Consider the following 20,767-nt stretch of genomic DNA (forward strand, 5'->3'; position numbering starts at 1 on the left):
GATTCCATAAAATGTAGCTCCTATAGGATATAGATTCACTTAGCAGCAGAAGAATGTTAAATTTAACAGGGATCTTCTTGAAAGCACACACTGGCTTCAAAACTGCCTTTCCACTGTGAGTTGCAGGTACTGGAGACCTGTTTTCCAGCTTTGGTGTGGCTTTACCTTCTTCCCCTCCATGGGGATGGCAGACAGCACCAACAATCCTGTGATCAGCCTGTGTCTCACAGTTAATGCCCCAGGCTGCAGGATTTGATTTCAGTTTAAAGGGTGCAGAATAAAGCTTTGAAAATAATTGATCAGATAACAGACAAAAAATTTGGCATTGGAATGGTTTTGCATAAACAGCTACACAATGCATTGATATTATATGCTCTTCAAAAGAGGAAAAAAACCACTTATTTGTAATGTTTTAATATGCCCTGATGTTGGAGAAAACAAAAATAAGTTCACATATCACATCAAAGATAATAATAATAATAATTATAATTCATAAAAATAATCTGACCGACCGGCAGCATTTGTTGGCTTTAGAAGGCCTCCCACAAAAGAAACACAGTTGAAGACATCTGAGAGCTCTTGGCAGGTGTGATGAATTCAAGTTTTGAAACAAGTCTGCAGGTGCTCCCTGTGTGCTAGGGCCCTTTGACATTGCTGGGTCGGGCAGCCAGGCTTGCATAGTAAGCGCACTGAGAGGGGTCACACTGTCCATTGGCTCCCGGAGGCCCCTGTGCTCCCGCGGGACCGGGCACACCAGCTTCCCCTTGAGGGCCAGGTGGTCCTGGCATCCCGTCTTTGGCATAACCAGGCTCCCCTGGGAGGCCTAAAACAGAAACAAAATGCCCTTGGTGAGTGACACCCCCGGGGTGCAGTACTCAGCAATGCAATGTCACAGGGGATGGCTTTGCTGCCAAACTGGGATGCAGACATCAGCTCCCACAGATTTGGGTTTGGCTAGGAGGTATCTCAAGGATATGACCGGAGTGTCTCTGAAGGAAAGATTTCCACTCCCTATGGCATCCTTGGGATGCAGAGCTCTGCTGTGGCTGCTCTGCCTTTATCACTACACTGAAGATGTGAAGCTGCAGGAGACAACTAATGACATATAATCCTCACAGACAGGAGGTGAGGATGGGAAAGCTGGAGGCAAGAGGTGGCTTGGGGAGATAACTCATTTGTTTGAAGCACAGTGGATCCATTGTTATTTGGAGGAAATGCAGGGCCAGTATGCCAAATGCAAACCATGGGGTTACAAAGGCTTCCCATAGTTTCTTCCCCAAGAAAGCGAGTGAAGGCAAAACTGATCAATGACTCCTAATTTGAGGTTGCAGACAAACTATATTTGCTGCTGCTTTGTCAGTAACAGAAAAGCAGGAGCTGTATGTCCAAGGCACAGGTGTTCAATATGACCTTTTGTAACATCTGAAGCTGCCTGAATCTCTGGATTCAGCTTGGTCACAACAACACTCTGCCAAGGACAGAGAAGACGCTTCACAGGGTATCTAATAATTAAAGCTTCACTTTGGATTTGACCCAAAGGTCAGTTAACTTAGCTGTAACTGAGACAGATCATTGTACCTGTCCATCAGTTCGAGTAAATAAAAGGTGGCCAGATATGATGCTAGTGATGTAGTTCTTCCCTTTGAGCCACCTTCTACAGAAACCACGTATGCTGTATTTATGTTATCCTGATTGTCTAATATGGCAGAGACCTGTGTCCTTGAAATGGTTCTGAGTGATGTGTGTTGAGGGGTGCTCTGAATAACACACCTGGAATTCCTGGAGGACCTATTTCCCCTCGTTGGCCAATGCCAGTGTCTCCTTTATCCCCCTTTGCTCCTCTTTCTCCTGTAGAGAGGGAAAGAAAAATAATGAACTGATGAGAGTAGCCTACAGAACTACAGAATAGTACTATAGGTCTTTTATCCACACTGAAGGCAGTACATTTGGCTAAAAAAGTTGCGGTCAATCCTCCAAGATTGGACATTAAGTGGGAATTAAGACTTGCCCCACTCCAGCTCTGGCCAGAGGTGGAACATACCAGTGACTGCTGGTCATATTCAACACCTCTGGTTCAACAGACTGAGGTTGCTTTAACACCTGCATTTTGAGAGCTTATTTATATGCTACTAAAAGGAGAAGGAGATGACAAAGTGGAGTGGACACACTCTTTTATTGGACTGCCTCAACACACCAAGTTTCACTCACCTTTGGGACCAATTGGTCCAGGTGGCCCTTCAGACCCAGTCTGTCCAGGCCGGCCAGGCTCTCCAGGAGGGCCAGTTCTTCCTGGGAGTCCTTCCTTCCCAGGGGGACCAGGAGGTCCTGGTCTGCCATGGGATGCTTTTACCTGTGCAGGCTGTATCTGAGCCAGGAGATAGGTTAACTTTGCTGTAAAGAGAGGGAAATGGGTTTGTTAGACTAAACGCTCTATGCTCTAAGAGATGGAGAGCCAGAACCAGGGGCCCAGAAAAGTCCAAGTATTGCCACAATTTTCAAGGGCCACTCATTTGTTTTCCCCACACAGTCGTTTCCCATAATCCATGATTGTGCCCCCCTGGTCTTCTCTAAGTTATTGAAATCTCATTTCTCGATAGCTTCAAATTTCTCCTAAATTTCATACTTTATACTAAATTTATCTGTCATCCTCTACTTCTTGTCCTCTAAGGATCTTTCTTTATCAGTGAAACTGTGATCATTGCAGCTCTGAAAATAAGAGCCTTTTTCCACTGTTCTGTTACACGGAGTGAGATGCTACATAGCTGGTGTGTAGGGAGAAAGCTGACTTTTCTTGTTTTGGGCTGTTACATACATGGAGTTAAAGCTGATGTACCCATCTCTGGCTGTGAAGTCAGAAGCTGTAACTAAGCTTCCTTTGACAGTGTATTCTGCAATTTCCAAGCAGGCACATTGCTTGCCATTTCAGTGCTAAGACCCTGAATGACTGTGCTGGTTTTGGCTGGGGTAGAGTTAATTTTCTTTACAGTGACTGGTATGGGAGTAGGTTTTGGATTTGTGCTGAACACAGGGTTGATAATATAGAGGGGGTTTTTTTATAGCTGAGCAGAGCTTACATAGAGCCAAGGCCTTTCCTGCTTTCTTTACTGCCACGCTGGCAAGGAAGTTGGGGGTGCGTTAGAGGTTGGGAGGAGACACAGCTGAGACAGGTGATCCAGACTAACTAAAGGGATATTCCAGACCATATGGCATCATGCTCAGTATATAAAATGGGAGGAAGAAAGAGGAAGACGGGAGATGTGGGGAGTGATGGCATTTGTTTTCCCAAGTCACCGTTACTCACAATGGGGCCCTGATCTCCTGGAGATGGCTGAACACCTGCCTGCCCATGGAAAGTGGTGAATGAATTCCTTGTTTTGTTTTACTTGTGTGTGCAACTTTTGCTTTGCTTATTAAACTGTCTTTATCCTAACCCACGAGTTTTCCAGCTTTTACCCTTCCAGCTCTCTCCCTGATCCTGCTGGTGGGGGAGTAAGTGAGTAGCTGCATGGGGCCTGGTTGCTGACTGGGATCATACTATGAAAACAATCTAGAGAGCTCTTAAGATATACTCAGCATCACATAAGCATCCTACAGAATGGAGTTTTCTATCTTCTCTTCATTGGTCCTAAATCTCAAATGCTTTTAGATTGGCATGGATATTGAAGTCTGAGAGTGTGTAAATAAAATCCATGAAATAGATTACTACATTGAATCATGATCTTTAGCATGGAGGAAAACGCCTGCAGCTATGTGTCAGCTGCTTCAAGAGCTGTGTGAGAAGCACTACAGCTCTGCATCTCAGTGTTGATGGAGTCAGTAGCAGTCTTCAACTCACATACTTTGAGAGAAACAGCAGCCCACATCCACTCCAGCCTCTCCTCATACCAACGAGTATCAAATGTCAGGCAGAAATCAGGAACATTTCTTCTCCAGCTGGGACCTCAAAAGCAGGTTTACATCCTACTTTAATTACTTTCTGTGCTTGTGCTGGGAACATCAAAGCTTGGGGACCAGTAAAGCACATTTCATCTTACACACTCCTCTTTCCAGGCAAGCCTGTTGCAATATTACCTTCCATAAGCAGGAGATGTTCAGGTGCCAGCACAGCTATGGAAAGCATATTTTGTACTCTCAGATACACCTCCTGGCTTCCCAGAAGTGATTACTTACCATCTAGCTGCTTGGATAACTCCTCTTGGATGAGCCTTCTCAAAGTCTCTAGAGATGGGGGTTCCCCCTAAAGAGTCAGAATTGCAGCAATGAGACATGATAATCACACCCAGGGGATCAGATAGTTATAGGATAAGGGAGAATGGTTTAAAAGAGGAATGATTTAGATAAAAGTAAAAGATAGATAATAGTAAAAGAGGAATGATTTAGATATGATGTTAGGAATAAATTCTTTACTGTGAGGGTGATGAGGCACTGGAACAGGTTGCCCAGAGAACCTGTGGATGCCTCATTCCTGGAGGTGTTCAAGGACAGGTTAGGTGGGGTTTGGAGCAACCTGATCTGGTGGGTGGCATCCCTGCCAATGTAGAGGGTGTTGGAACCAGATGATCTTTAAGCTCCCTTCCAACCCAAAACACTCTGTGGTTCTATGATGTGCAAACTAAACCTGCCACAGAGGGTTTAGCAGGTGGCATTTCATCACCCACAGCATACACAGGGCTGCAGGGTTTGCCTGAATGAAGAATATAAAGGGACTCGAAATAGAATCACAGAATCAATTAGGCTGGAAAAGACCTCTGAGATCATTGAGTCCAACCTTTGACTGAATATCACCATGTCAACTACACCATGGTACTAAGTACCATGTCTAGCCTTTCCTTAAACACCTCTAAGGATGGTGACTCCATCACTTCTCTGAGCAGCCCATTCCAATATCTAATCATCCTTTCTGTGAAAAAAATTCTTCCTACTGTCCAACCTAAACCTTCCCTGGCACAACTTAAAACTATGTCCTCTTGTCCTGTCACTGGTTTCCTGGGAGGAGAGGCTGAGCCTCACCTCCCCACCTGGCTACAACCTCTTTTCAAGCAGTTGTAGAGAGTGATAAGGTCCCCCCTGAGCCTCCTCTTCTCTAGTCTAAACAACCCCAGCTCCCTCAGCCACTCCTCACAGAATATGTGCTCCGGACCCTTCACCAGCTTCACTGTCTTCCTCTGGACCAGCTCGAGCATCTCAATGTCCTTCCTGAATTGAGGGGTCCAGAACCGGACACTGTACTTGAGGTGTGGCCTCACCAGTGCCGAGTACAGGGGAAGAATCACTTCCCTGGTCCTGCTGGACACACTATTCCTGATACAGCCATTGGCCTTCTTGCCCACCTGGGCACTTGCTGGTTCATGTTCAGCCACTGTCCACCAGCACCCCCAGGTCCTTTTCCACTGGACCACTTTCAGCCACTCTGCTCCCAGCCTGCAGTACTGCAGGGTGTTGTTGTAGTCAAAGTGTAGGACTCAGGACTTGGTCTTGTTGAAGCTCCTGCCACTGGTTATGGCCCAGCCATCCAGCCAGTTCTTAATCCAGCAGAGAGTGCCCCTGTCCAAGCCATGGGCTGTGAGCTTTTCCAGAAGCATGCCATGGGAGATGGTGTCAAAGGCACCCACAATTTCCAAACTGCTGGCAAACCATGGGATCAACGGTGTAAGCAGGGATACTGGTCTGAGGGGATAGTTGGAACACTTTTCCCATTTCCTTTCTAGAGAAAATCTCCGTCCTCCTTCCTATACACTCATAGGGCAAGTAGTAGAAATCAAATCAGGAGACATCCTCAGCCCTGCCAGATCACAGTGGAGATCCCACCCCCTTTTCCATCATGGCATGTTTCCTTGCAGAGAGATGCACATGTGCCCCCAGGGTAGTAACAGTGGGTATCTGGACTTGCTAAAAACACTCCTACTGAATGGATCGCCTGCCAAAAGGCCTTGTCTCAGGGATCAGAAGCCAGTTTATGCATATGATACCTTTTCTTCCAAACCAGTACAAGGTTCTGCCTGATTTCAGCCTCTTAAAGAGAGACAGGGAATGTGGCTTCCTGGCCTTGGCCCCCTATCCAGCCCCTAAGGCACATGTGTGACATTGCTGTTGTACAGCTGTAATAGCTGTCAAAACTCAAAGTGATGTGAACAACAACTCTGCACTGAAAAAATGATGAAAGGATTTTTGGTAGGAGGAAGGAGAATTTTTTAGGTTGGGGCTTTCCAAATAAATTAAAAAAAAAAAAGAAGAGAGGTTTTAGGGTAACCAGTCTCTTGTCCTTGCATAAACTCAAAGAAAAAAATATAGCTATATTTAAAAATAGACCATTTTAAAGCCACAAGATCAAATGTTTCCTTTGTAAATCAGAAAGTGAGATGTTTCACTTGAAATATACTTTTAATTTTTTTTGGCTAAAATTATTCTTGGAATTTCTGTTAGTTTGGAAAATACTTCTGGTCAACCTAAAGTCTTCATTCTTTTGTCTATGAGCTACTTGCATTAAAGTGTTGCTTTTCCCACACATTTATCCTTTTAACATACAAGGATGCAGTTTGTGTCCTTTATGCTTATGAAAACCTGGTGAGCTCTTCTGAACCAGAAGTTACTCTTCATTAAAAAAAGAATTGAGATTTTAATAAATAGCTAAGTAATATTTCAGTTTTAATCAATAACACTGCTGATAAGTACAGAGTTGTCTATTTGCTGCCTCCTTCCCAAGATTTTGCATGAGAAAAAGAGGTGTTCTTTGATGACAAAAGAAACAATTTTTTCATAACTACTAACCATTTGTGATGGCTCTTACTGAATCTCCCAGAAAGTAAACACAATTGTGCAGCATACTTCGAAGGTTTACAAATTATATTTTCAAGTTGTAACCCTATTAGTTGCATTGTCTCCATAATCATTACTTAATCTCGTCAAAACTTTGAGATGTTGAGATACACAAAGAAATGCTTTGTCTAAAATTTACTCAGCTTTTACATCAGAGATTATTTCACTGTTTATTCTCTTCTGAGGTGATCTCAAATTCATCCTTAGGATGGGCATAGTGGTTTCACTGATATTGGTAATTTTTCTCATTTCTGTTACATGCAGCACCCTCAGGCATTCTCAGTAGTGAGGTTGTTTCCCGTTAGGGGGAAAAAAAAAGGAAAAAAAAAAAGAGACAGAATATTAAACAAAAATAGTATTTCATGAATTCTGATGAGCTGGCTCCAGGATTTCCAGGAATAGAGCAGTGACCTTTCCACAGCTCAGCATTTTGTCTCTCCTAACAACCAGCAGCGGAGGAAGGCATTAGTTCTCCATATGAAATGCTGCACATTATTGCCCTTATAGAAAGAATTTTTTTCTGACTCCAGCGCCATGACCACAGTCACAGATCTGATTTAGGCATTCAGGGGTAAGAGGCATCAGTGACTGGCTGCCCTGGCTATGGTTCTGGACTGCTCAGCTCCCCTGAGTGCCATTCAACACCCCCACAACACTTCTCCCGGGGGTAGTGAGCCACCTGGTTTAGTGGAAGGTGTCCCTGCCCGTGGCAGGTCTTTCAACCCAAACCATTCTGTGATTCCCTGAGATGTGCTATAGCTCTCCTCAATGTGCATCAAGAGATAAAAGCTCTGCCTCCCCGTTACAACACACTCATGCTCTAGTTTCTGTCAGTCCCAATGTAATCTGAGCTGCATTTCTGATCACGCACCGTGGCAGTGAAATTACTGTACAAAGCCCTTCTCTGGAAATCTTACCCTTGGTCCTGGAAATCCTGGCTGTCCCGGAGGACCGGGAGGTCCAACTTGCCCAGTGTCTCCTGGGGGTCCATGAGGACCCATCAGTCCTGGATGGCCCTTGTGACCAGGTATCCCAGGATCACCCGGAGGGCCCTTTTCTCCTTGAGGGCCTTTTTCACCTTTGATTCCAGGCTCACCCTAAGTGAAAAGAGAGGCATTACCACCACAGAATAAGAGGCAAAATTCTGATTTCCAAACACAGCGAAACACTAAGAGCTGAGCTGGCAAAGTTACTGAATACAACATCTGGTGCACTACAAATGATCCACAAATTATTAGTGATGGAAAATGATTAAAGAGAGAGCTGGGAGAGTGGGAAGCACGGGCCATGTTTCACTCTTGAATGACCCCTACCCCCCCTGCCCCTAACTCAAAACAGCTCTCTTTATTTCAGCATAATGAAATAACTAATAATATTCTCCAACCTACCCTCTCTCCTTTGGAGCCAATTTCACCATGTTTCCCTGGTGCACCCTGCAACAAAATAAAGGTAAACATAAAAGATCTTTCCATAATAATAGTAAATAATAAAACACATACCTTTGCAATGATTCTTGTGAGCTGATGAAAATTTATTTCCCTGATGGTCCCACAGTTTCCCAAGAGCTCCCCACTGGCTCTCAATTATCAACAATTCAGAAAAAAAAGAAGCATGACAAGCAGGTCAAGGGAGGTGATTCTCCCCCTCTACTCCTCTCTGGTGAGACCCCACCTGGGGTAGTGTGTCCAGCTCTGGTGTCATCAACATGAGAAGGACATGAACCTGTTGGAGCAAGTCCAGAAGAGGCCACGAAGATGCCCAGAAGGCTTGAGCACCTCTGCCATGGAGACAGGCTGGGAGGGCTGGGATTGTTCAGCCTGGAGAAGAGAAGGCTCCAGGGGTGTTATAAGAAAGATGGGGACAAACCTTTTTTCAGGGACTGTAGTGACAGAACGAGGAGTAATGGCTTCACAATGAAAGAGTGCAGGATATTAGGAAGAAATTCTTCACTGTGAGGGTGGTGAGGCCCTGGCACAGGTTGTCCAGAGAAGCTGTGGATGCCTCATCTCTCGAAGTGTTCAAGGTCAGGTGGGACAGGGTTCTGAGCAACCTGGTCTAGTGGAAGGTGTCCCTGCCTGTGGCAGGGGGTTGGTACTAGATGATCTTTAAGATCCTTTCCAACCCAAAGCATTATATAAAAAAATCAATTTGTTGAGACCCAGGTGGCATCCTTGATGTTTTTTCACAAGACACCAACCTTATTTTGAAACAACTGGAAATTTAACTTACCTCTTTTCCAGGAGGACCCTTCTCTCCTGGTTCTCCCTAAGACACACAGAAAGTTCATTTAGCAGCACACTGGAAGGAGTAGGAAGACTCTACCTAATAACCTTAAACCTTGTTTTCTGCTAAGAACACAAGTATTCTGCACAGCAGCAGGTTTGGATTGATTTATCCTTAACATACTGCTATTGGTCATGCCTGGCAAGACACATCCTATTTAGAAAGCACTTTTCAGTAATGTTGCATCCCATGTAAATGTGAATAACAGGAAATAATTTCTAACAAACCAGCTGAGAGCAGGACAGATGTTTCACCAAAAGCGTGTTCCTGCTTTCAACAAATTTTGTTCCTTTTTCTTACCAACACTTCACAAAACTTCATACACTTCATAAGGTCTGGTTTAACTTAAGCAGCACCAGTATCATACCTGTAACATTCTAAAGATGTATGTCAAGTGAATTTTGTAGGTAGAACTACCATCTTGTACTATACCAGCTGAAACAACACATACAGAGCCAGTGATAAAGGAAGTTCAAGCCTGACATCTTGCTTTTCTTTCAGAACTATATTAAATAATCCAAATTTGAATAAGCACCCTATTCAAATTTTTTCTCTATATTTCTCAAATTATTTTCCCTGCATTTATAGTGTGATAATTAGACAGTACATTTTGCACTTTACCATTTCAATGAAAAAATGTCACTGCAGTCCCAAAGTGCAGATAAAGCAAAGCAAACCTTTATCTAGTTATTGCTGAAATTCTGTTCACTTCCTCATATCATGAATGGAAAGATTCATCTTTGTAGCCCATTTTCAACCAACAGACATGGTCATATCTATAACGTGTATGCAGGTGGTATTTTCCCCATAACCTGGAAACATAACATCTTGGGCACTGCTAGAGCTAAACACGTATCCATGAGTAATGGAACTAATCACAGATGCCTCATCACCTCAGCTCCTAATTAGGCAGCATCAGACACACTCGGGCGTTCCTTTGGGCCACTTCAGTTTTAGATGACCACCATGTTTGCTGCTTTAAATTAACTGTACAGCGAAATATTTCTTTCTTCTCTTTTCATCACACAGCTCCCTTTCAAATTATAAAATAAAATAAAATATAAAAAAATACAGAAGGAAAAAGAATCATCCTGTGGAATATTCAGCTTTGCTAGAGTCACATCTTTTATATCTCATTTTTAACCCAACAAATCTAGAAACAGAAATATTTGCCTAACGTTCACCTTTTCCATCCTTCCAATGGAATTTAACATGTTTTACTTGCCTTGCGAGGGCTAAAGATAATGGATTTTGAGGCTGTGATCTTTTCACATGCATAGGTATTATTTTAGATCACTTTGGGAGATATATGAGTGCTTTAATTACAATATACCTCTATTGCTGGCAACAAAGGAATTTTCCTTGGAACAGCAAATATCAGAAACACCTGTATTATTATCACTCACAATTTCCCTATTTAGTCCACCTGGGGTTCCTGCAGAGATATAGTCTGAGAAATTAAATACCCCATACCCATATTAGGAAGACTATTGAACCAGTTTGATTAATGCACACATTATCTGACTGAAAAGTACCAGCTCCATAAATGAGATTTTGGATATTCATCCATATGAAAAATGGTATTTTTACAGTCCAGTTTCCTTTGGAAGTGAAATTATATGGCTTCTGGATTTTTCAGATCTCCTGCTTATGTTTTTTTTTACCTAATTGAAGGTGACTGTGTCCCATCTTTATCAGGCTAATATTTAAAAGCAGGTAACAAGAGGGTCTAATCCATTCCTACACATACTTACAGGTGGTCCTCGGGGTCCTATGAAGCCAGGGAGTCCTGGGCTGCCTGTTTCTCCTTTATTTCCTTTGGGACCCTTAGGACAGAAATGAGACAGACACTAGCAGCCCTTTCTGCAACATCTCTTTTCTAGAGTATGCATTTACAGATACACTGGAACGGGAAATTTCACTGTAGCAGCAGGACTGCTAAAACTGACAAGGAAAGGAAGAACAAAGTAATTTAGAAAAGCAGGTTTCAAATACCATGGTTGCATTTTTAATAATCTATGCAGGGTCCCTGGAAGAAGATGAAAAGGAAGGGACAATTATGGCAGGGACAGGAGGTGTGTTCTGTGGTTGTTCTGGTGTCACATGGTTTATAAGGGGTGTTGAGAGTGGAAATGCCGTGATGGGTGATGACAGGGAAACAGTGCAGGTGGTCGTACTGCTCAAATCCGAGAATACAACACACAGACAGATACAGAGCTCCTCTTTTGCCATTATTTCCAGGTTAAATTTATAAAATGTCTGCCTTTCACTTATCTCTTGTGATATTTTGTCAAAGTATCCTTTTTCCTTACTGATCAGGGCAGTTTAAATGGCAGTTCATGATACAGAACCATTTCACGCAACCTTCTTATGCAATTTTAACTCTTATTTTAACCTTTTCTTTCACAACTTTGTCCTCTGTCTCCTAATTCAGAACATAGCCCTTTTTCTTCTTAGAGTAAAACTTGTGTAGAGTGAGCACCAACTAGCTTGGTAGGCACAAAGCACATGGATTTTGTGTATGCAACTAGCCCTGGAGTCTTCAGGGGCTGGGCTGTGTTGCTGTGTGCAGGCTTAAGCATGAACACTGTAAATTGGGATGGGCACTGTCAAACAGCAGCTGCAAAAGGAGAAGGCTCCTGGCAAGTTTTACCTTTTGATTACAAGTCAGCAGTGGTGAAGGTGGAACCCCCCCACCACCCTTAATGCCATAATAACCTTTCTCACATCTCCTTTTCCTCAAAATAGAAATATAAAATATTGGCTTGTCACACCACATTGTGAAAGAAATTAGTGCTTTTCAAAATAAATGGATTCATGTACAGCACAAGGAAATACTTCCCATAATAACCTTTATGAAAGGGAGAGGATTCATTTTAATGACAGAAAAGGATACTGATGAGATGACTGTCTGTTCTGCTGACCAACACTGTCTCATTGTTTCCCCTTTCTCATCCATCTGACTTTATCCTTTTTCAATCGCCTATGTTATTTTTGGACTCTAAATCCTCTGGAGCAGAGGCTGCTGTGGTGCTGTGTTTGTGCAGGAAGCTGCCTGGTGAGTCCCTGGGTCACTTGCTGATGGTCTAGGTAATGTGATAACACTATGATGATTAAAAAATAATCCCCATTTGGCATTCACAAGGCATCCCAAAGCCACAGCGACCTGGTGAAGACCCAGAAAGTAAAGAAGGCAGTGATAGGAATTGGGAACAGGGATGGGTGAAATGAAAAGAAGAAAAGAAGGTATAAAATGCAACAGTGAGGAACCACGGGGTAAGAAGCAATGACAGCAGTTCCAGGAAGGTAAGAAGAACTTATGTCAAGGAGAAAAAGCTGTGGCACTTATTTTTTGATCCAGAAAGGCTGTGAGACTGCACCATACCTGTGCCACCTGTAACCTGGGAGTTTCCCCCTCCCCAAACAGAAAAGTGACATTTGCTTTTCTGAGACATCCCTGCACCAAGCAATGATTGATCAGGGCACAAGTCTGTGGAGAGGCTGGGATGGCTTTATGACACTGCAAGGGCCACAGAGAGTGAAATCCTGCTGCAATTTTTCAGATTCCTCCTGCTCTGGCCTTTTTTCCCCTCTGAATCCAGCAGTCCAGCAAGCTGTACTGTCTCCATGAGCAAAGAGAGGGAAGAGCCCTGCATTGCGATATATTCTACTAGACACAAAGGTATATTTGCATGGATTTGATGAATTCTGGACAGTTTTCAGCAGCAGAGCAGAGTAAAAAAAAAAAGAAAAAACCCAACAAAACAAACCACCAGCTCCTCACTGTCCTCCTTACAGCCCGTCATTACCAAGCTGTTCTTCCCCACAGGATGGCCTCAGGGGAGTTTCATTCTGCTTCATGATCTTGGTTTACTGCCCGCTGTCTGCTGTTTCCCCAAGTGCCTGGGGAGGATTTTTCTGCTGCTGCTGTTCCTCGATGGCAGCCTGCCAGCTCCCCGAGGCCCTTTCCTTCCTTTTGACAACTCTCTGCAGGCTGCACGCTCTCTGCTTGGCAAAATTAAATCTACTGGTGAAGATGGGGCATGCCAATCTCCTTTCCATACCAGGTAATCAATCATTTCCTTTTGCTGTGAACACTTAGCTCTCACTGGAAAAAATGATGACCCAGTTAGAATCTCAATTCCAGGAATGTAGCCAAACTCTCTCCAAAGTCATGGCCAGCAAAGTGGTTTTTGGATCAGTGATCTTAAAACATGGAAACTTCAGGAATGGTAACCAACTACACATAATCCACTCCACCTATGCTTCCTCAGTCACCTGTCCTTGCTGCATGAGCTTCCTTTTGTGATACTTACTGGGATACCTGCTGGGCCAGGTTCTCCTGCAGATCCAGGCAATCCATTCTTGCCCTGTGTCAAAAGGAAAAAGGTTAGTGACATAATGTATTAAAAATATCCACCTAGACCAGCAGGGATTTCTTTAGCATTGTTCAATCTCCTCTCCTGACAGACTGTGGAGTGTCTTATTTGCAATTGACCCCACAACTTCTGCATCCCTAATTTGATATGTCTGATCCCATCTCAGGAAAAAATTGAGACTTGGACCCAAATTCTCTTGTCTGAGGAGGACTAAACCAGCACTTCTCCTCCTCCTTTCCTCCGCCTTTGTCCCTATCATATGTAGCATCCTCCAGGATGGATGGGGCCACCAACCACAGCTGCTCCAAATCACTAGTGTTCAGACAAGCCTTTTTTATGGTCTCAGGCTTCTCTTTCTTTGGGAAATGGAGAGAAACACTTGTTCTAGGGCCTTGAAGTGTTTGATACTTACCTGACACCAGACAATTCAGAATGAGCCTTTAAAAGTGCCTGTTTTTCACTGTTTCTTAAAAAAGGAGTTGAGCTGGTCATCTACACAGACAAAAGTTTGATGAGATGAAGTTCTACACCACTTGCCACGCAGGGGTGCTTTTCCCCTGCATTGGAGTTGACCATAAAGGCCAGCCCTTGTACTGGCAATATTGAAAATCATGACTCACAGTCCTTGTTAGAGAAGAAACAAAGCAGAGGGAGAACAAGAGAAACTGATACTTTGCCTTCCAACATACATACCCTCAAGTATCTCTTCTCCAAAGAGTTATGATAAATTTTATCTCTTCAAATATTTTTACTCATGGCCAGTGTTGTGCAGGGACATGACATGTTAGTGAGTGATGCCAGCAGTACAGGAATAATGAGATGAATTACAAGGTAAACACAGGAGCCTTCCATATGTTCCTGCAGTCTAATCTAAGCCCCAACCCTCCCAGGTTGGAGGGACCTGCCAGTCCACCTCCTGGCATTGCTGGCTGAATCAGCATTTTGCCCTGATTATAGAACATGTTGTAGAATCTGTTTATCTATTAGGTCTCACAAAAAGGAAAAGAACTTACTCATTGCATCACATTAAAGATGTGCCGAGGTTCAGCAACAGAGACCTCCATTCAAATTTGAGACGGGTTCATTTTAAAAACCAAATTTTAAACCCCATTAAATTAATAAAAGTAATTTCTGAGCCATCCCAAATGGCACTTTTTGAAATGTCAACTGAATTGCCATTTCTCCGCTGAAGTCATAATAAAACTGTGCAAGTGAAAAGCATCACAGCTGGACCCCACATTCCTCAACCTGGGCACCCACAGTTAGCGTCTATCTTTGAAAACTGAGACCATGTGAGGAGTGAGTGAGATTCTAGAGGCAGGACTGGAAAATGAGCATTTCTGACACTGAAATCCTGACAGAATCCATTAAACTCTTCTTCCCACTGAGTCAGCAACCATCAGTCCGTTGCAACATTCTGTCTTTATCAGTTTCTAGCAATATCATTCTTATTTGTCTTTCTCAAAGTAAGAAAAGGGTTTTAATTAAGCATCATCTGAGTCTTCCTGAAAACTATTCCTTCAAACCACAGTTCTGGAATGCAGAACATCCCTGCCACACACAATGTATGGACACCCCACTCTGGAAGTGTTCAAGCACAGGCTAGATGGGGCTCTGAGCAACCTGGTCAACTGGAAGATGTCCCTGCCCAGGGCAGGGGATTGGAACTAGATTATCTTTAAGGTCCCTTCCAATCCAAACTATTCCATGAACTATAATGTACCTCCAGAAATGACTTGTCAGAAGAGAAAACTTACCGGCTGCCCTCGGAGTCCTCGAGGGCCCTGTGGTCCTATGGGACCAGGATCACCCTGAAAGGAAGGAAAGTATTCTGGTCAGTGAGAAAGATCTGACATGGAGGCAGGTGAACAAACATTTTAAAATGTTCCTTATAAATTACACTGTTCACATATCAAGGAAAACCATTAAGGGAGTCTCAGTTATTTATGAGGAAGACCAACCTTTTGAATTTTAAACATCTGTCACTAAATGCAGCCTCATTTCAGGCAGAAACCATTTTTATCAGATTATCTTAAAGCTGTATTTCTCAGGGACAGAGAGTCTCTAATAGTTCTCAAGAATTGACTACTCTGTTCTCTCTCCACAGAGGCTTCAGAGCTACTTCTATCTTCTCTGATAGGTTCCTTTAGGTCTGTCTTACATTTTGCTTTGTAGGGTACCATTTACAGCTCAACAGTTTCCAGTGATACAAGGGGGTGCAAATGAGAAGCCACTTCTCCAGGTCCCCTGGGAGTGGCACATCAGCTGCTCGGTACATTTTTCAGCAGTCGCTGAAGGATCCCACGTCAGCAGTGCTCTCCCAGGGCTTTGTTATGTGGCTGCACTTCACACTAATAGTGCCAGAGGATCTGTTTGTACCATCTCTCTTTCTTCTGAGCAGCAGCATCTTATTCCATAGGTATTTCATAGATTTCAGTGGAGCAGCACACTCAGTCAGGTACAGCTGTGGCAGAGGAAGCGTGACAGAACTCGGCCCAGTGGGACCTGCAGGATGAAGCACTGCTTGGAGAAGGATGGCAGAAGGCAGGTCCATGACTACCCAGCATAGCCTGGGTTTCACACAATGTTGCTCTCTCTGCTTTTTCAGATATATAGCTGACATTTTAGTGTCAGTAACTGAGCAGTGACAAAGGCCCTCTAATTCTTTGTTTCCCCTAATGATCATTACACAAATCATTCCCTGCAATAATTCACCCTTTATTGCAGTTCCTGCAGCTGTTTCAGGTCAGGGTCACTGTGAATTAAAAATTTCATTTTTCAGGGAGAAGGAGATTCATTTCTGCTCAAAATGGTAAACTTACATCCTTCCCTGGTGGCCCCTCACGACCAGCAGGACCCATCACACCTGGCTCCCCCTGCAATTCAGCAAAAAGGAAAGAGGGATCAGCTCAAGGTCAAATTCAGACCAGTATCACCGCTGTAACTGGTATTGGGTTTCTGCAATATTGGACTGAGCTCATTGAAAACTTTTTTAAAGCCAGCAAGAGCCTCGTTCATCTTATATGACATGAAGCTTATAAAAATAACTCAGAAGTATCTCCTGTAAGTGATGCACAAGGCAGTGCATAATCTGCTTTCCAGCAGATTATTTACTACTGCTAGTGCAGCCACTGAAAACCACCAACATATTCATGATACTGAAGCCATCATAATGAGAAAGAGATGAGGAACTCCAGCACTGTATTTTTCAGCTAAGTTTCTGCAAGCAGAGAATTTTATTTCCCTGTAAAAAGGCAGAATTAGGTGGAAGAATATTCAGTTTTGTATTCTACCTTTTACACCAAGAAGCTCAGAATAGAGTGGAGAACAATTTTTTGGGCAGGACTTGAGGTTTGGGGTTTATGATCCCCAGGCAACTAAGTCAAAGGGACATTTCTATTCACATTTCTGTAAGTTTTCTACTTAAACTTATGTTACACTTCTTCAGCATCTTTGGAGGAGAGCTAGTACTTGTCCAACAAGTGCAGAAGGGTTCCTCAGCTTGTAAGTCAGCATTTGTACCAAATGAATGTGTTGTGGAGGCATCCTTGAGGCTCCCTCACAAAGGGTTATGTCAAAGGGAGCATCAGAGAACTCAGCTCTACCAGCTGCCCCTCCTAACCCAGAATCAGAAGTTCAGCAGATGGAATGAAGACAGCTGCTGTCATTTTGTGCCATAGATGTGGCCCATGGAATCATAGTAGAAAACAGCCATGTTAAACGCTGTCATCATTTTTACTTTATCATTTATTGCCTCAGAAAGCACAACTTCAATTTGCACCATCTTTCTGGTGCATGAGGTACATATTACTTACCCGGGGACCTGGGGGACCCATATCTCCTCTCTGCCCTTTGAAACCCTATGCAAGACAATGAAATCAATAATTATCCATCACCCTGATACATGAAACACTAAGAAAACTTTAGCTTGAATGTTTACTCAGAAGCCTTCACAATTTTTTTCTTAAAGTTACTGTGGACCACTCAGCATAGAGCAGTCATGTCACAGGGAGTAATTAGGAAGGGCCGCATCACAGGGAAAGCTTTCCATACCTCCTTAGGTGGTAAAACCAAGACTCTGGTCTATGTAACCCTGGTTTGACCAGCCAATAGATTATTTAACCCTCTTTCAGAGGAGGCATAATAGAACACAATGGCTACACCTCTGACTGTGCCTTCTGGCAGAGGGATTGCCATGAAGTTATATGCTTTAACTCCTAGATGAGGGATTTACTCTAAGTGTGAAGGATTGGAAATGTCTGTGTTCTATTTTTGTTGCTTATTTATGCATTTATTTAGTCACAATGCCATGCATATGTTTGCATCAGTAAAGGATGTCATCTGCCCAACAAACTCTTCCTGACTACAGTTCAGAGGAGTGAGGGGATTGAGCCCTTCAGAGCAGCACCTACCGGTAAACCTCTGGCACCCTCCTGGCCTGGGAGCCCTGGTTCTCCAGGCTTTCCCTGTAGGAAACAATCATATTCATGTTAGTGAGAGTTTCAGGCCCATTTCTCTGTTGTTGAAAACTTCCCACCTTTCTCCCTCAGACATAACATCACTGAGAACTGTGGTTGCCCAGGGTTTATCCAGCAATGTCTGAGCACACGGGGAGGTGAGCAGTGACAGACATTCCCATGCACGCACCAGCCTGTACTGACATCTGCACTTTGAGGTTTGGAGGCAGTTTACACCTCTGGATTGGTGCATCCTTGCAGTGTTTTAATCTCAGAGGGGCAATGCACAGAGCAGCACCAATACCTAATCAGCACATGCAAAATCAGCATCTGCACAGAGAAATTGGGTGTTTTGGTGGAAACACAAACTGTCTGCAGCTGCTGTGACAAGCACTCCTCTACAGACCAGTTGTCCTCATGACTGGGAACTTGGCTCTTTCCAGAATCACTAAGTCCCGTTTCATGAGTCACAGAAAGGGGCTGGCAATGCCTGATACTAGAAGCACATTCTTCACGTAACACACACAGTTGCCAGAAATAACATTCACTGCCAAAATAATTAAGATTTCCTTTTAGCTGACAACTTCATGGCTCAGGTTTTTTGCCTCAGCAAATGAAAGTATAGACTAAGTAGAGAAAGTCAAATATAAACCCTCTAATTCTAGCCTCTAAAACAGAATTGTCTCAGAGCAATCCAGAAGAAGCTTCTTTAAAGACATCTCCTCTAAACTTTTTATACCCCATAAACTTCTACCTAAAAGATGGATTACTGGGTTTAATGTTACAAGACAACCTTCTTTCTCTGCAGTGTTTACAGTAGTTGTAAAAGTGGAGTCACTAAGTTTTAGTGTATTTATGGTAGTTGTAAAAGTAAAAGTACCCAGAGTTTGTCAAGATTGCTCGTGTGTGACGCTTATAAATTGTTCAAGACAATATGGTCCTTCTGGTGTGAAAAACAGACATGCAAACAGGCTCCTTGTTCCCCCTCAGGAGTCCGTAGACAGGCAGCTCCAAAAAAAACAACTGGGTGGCTCTGATTGCCTGAGCAAAATGGTTTTAAATTACATTACCGGTTCCCCAAGAGATCCTGGTTTGCCATCTTTGCCATCATTCCCAGCAATACCCTGTAAATGGAATGCAAAACAGGGTATAAAGAATCGACAGGGAAGATTGGTGGTATTTTTGTTAGCATGACAACTCTGCTCATCATGACGTGCTTATGTTTGCCTAAACCTCCAAACCCCACCCTGCTTCTATAGCTCAGCCATAAACCTCTCCCTGCCACACTACTGTAACAGCATAAACCATTTCCCTTTCTAATATGGCAAGTTTAAGGGGTTCCTCCTTTCCAGCAAGGTGAGCACTTTACCAGTCTTAAAACAGCATTCTAAAAACTGCTGTTATAAATCATTATAATGCTATTATTTTGATTGAGGTGGGCTACTTTATACTAGAAATAGTTCTAGCTCTATCTCTATGTCAGATTATAAAACTCCCAAAATGTTGTATTATTACATTTGCCAGAAAAGAGGAGTCTATGCCCAAGATGCACTTGAACTTGAGCCAGTGCAAAGGAATAATTTTGACTTTGGACTCAGATAAAGTCAGTATTTCAGTCTCTGAATTCTTGTGCCCTTACACTGGAGTTATTAGTTGATTTTTTTTACTCTGCATAAGAGTATTTCTTTCAATGAGGAGATAGATAAGGAACAGACTTGATTCATGTTGCTAATTGACACTTTATTTTGAAGTGATCAAATACACCATTCACACTATCCTGGACCAAGGACATTGTATCAGCATTCAAAGCACCTCAAAGGTGTCACCTCTTTTACATACCTACGTCTGTATGAAGAGTTTAATGTACTGAATAAGAAGGAGCTTAATTGTACTCACTGGAAGTCCAGGCAGCCCTGGTGGGCCCTGTGGACCTGGTGGACCATCTTTGCCCTGGAAGGAAAGAATAAATACTGTGGGTCAGATCTTCTGTCAGATGATTTATCACATATAGTTTGACCAGGGACAATTGTGAGAAGCTGGTCCTGTAGCCCATGTCACAGAGCCTATGAGGTTTTCTTTAATTCCTTCTAGTTTAAACTGGAGGGCTCTCTTTTCAGCTAAAAAATTCTGTATTAACTATGAGTTCTTACAGATTGGGAAACCACTGAAATCACTGGTAATTTTTTTCTGAAGTTAGTTATATTTAATATTTTGTCCTTAACTTCCTGCATTAGGTGTCCAGCCAGAAAGTAGATCTGTATTTTATAACTATCTAATGAGTAGTTACAAGAAGGACCTTGCATACAATCCCAAGAAATTCCCAGGACAGGACAATAGCATCCCAGGTCTTTCACAGTGTCATAACCTTGATTGTCCATTTGAAATGGAATTTCAGCCAGCCTGTCCTTCTAGACTCTGGCCTCTCTGCTGAGAGTGCTCACTGATTTCATAACACCCATCAGGAGGACCGTCACTGCTCACTTAAGATGAAGTTCAGGTTGTGCAATGGATCCAAAAAAAGCAACGTGCTCCATAGGAAACCCTGATCTAGAAATTAATCACAGAATTACACAGTCTTAAACTGTTCCAGCTCAACAGCTTGCATTCCTCAGGGAAAGTTAATTTTTAACTTTTCAATCTGAAGTTAGCATCAATCAGATTACCTGTCTCTCCCAGGGTTTTCTGATGCATTACCATAAAGTAGCATCTAAAACCCCTTCAAATGAAACAGAAGTAGCAAAATTTTTTCATGAGCTTCTTAGAGGTTTCACCTGTACCAGTATTTTCAGTGGTGCCAGGCCTTGGCATCTGAGCAGTCTGTGCTGTGACATC

General features: G+C 43.1%; 1 protein-coding gene across 1 annotated transcript in view; it reads right to left on the reverse strand.

Annotated features, from left to right (window-relative positions):
• Positions 1-398: 398 nt before the first annotated feature.
• COL22A1 (collagen type XXII alpha 1 chain) overlaps positions 399-20,767 on the reverse strand; it is a 221,114-nt gene continuing 200,745 nt past the window's right edge. Inside the window, exons 51-65 of the mRNA XM_027684548.1 lie at positions 19,832-19,885; positions 19,006-19,059; positions 17,891-17,944; positions 17,294-17,338; positions 16,301-16,354; positions 15,236-15,289; positions 13,416-13,469; positions 10,854-10,925; positions 9,046-9,081; positions 8,205-8,249; positions 7,734-7,913; positions 4,171-4,237; positions 2,209-2,391; positions 1,771-1,848; positions 399-823 (exon numbers count right to left, since the gene is read on the reverse strand). Of these exons, the coding sequence (XP_027540349.1) occupies positions 636-823; positions 1,771-1,848; positions 2,209-2,391; positions 4,171-4,237; positions 7,734-7,913; positions 8,205-8,249; positions 9,046-9,081; positions 10,854-10,925; positions 13,416-13,469; positions 15,236-15,289; positions 16,301-16,354; positions 17,294-17,338; positions 17,891-17,944; positions 19,006-19,059; positions 19,832-19,885 (1,218 nt within the window). The 3' untranslated portion in view covers positions 399-635. The remainder of the gene's footprint in view (positions 824-1,770; positions 1,849-2,208; positions 2,392-4,170; positions 4,238-7,733; positions 7,914-8,204; positions 8,250-9,045; positions 9,082-10,853; positions 10,926-13,415; positions 13,470-15,235; positions 15,290-16,300; positions 16,355-17,293; positions 17,339-17,890; positions 17,945-19,005; positions 19,060-19,831; positions 19,886-20,767) is intronic.

The sequence above is a fragment of the Neopelma chrysocephalum genome, unplaced genomic scaffold, assembly GCF_003984885.1.
Source record: "Neopelma chrysocephalum unplaced genomic scaffold, ASM398488v2 Primary Assembly neopelma1_66, whole genome shotgun sequence".
NCBI classification, from domain to species: domain Eukaryota; kingdom Metazoa; phylum Chordata; class Aves; order Passeriformes; family Pipridae; genus Neopelma; species Neopelma chrysocephalum.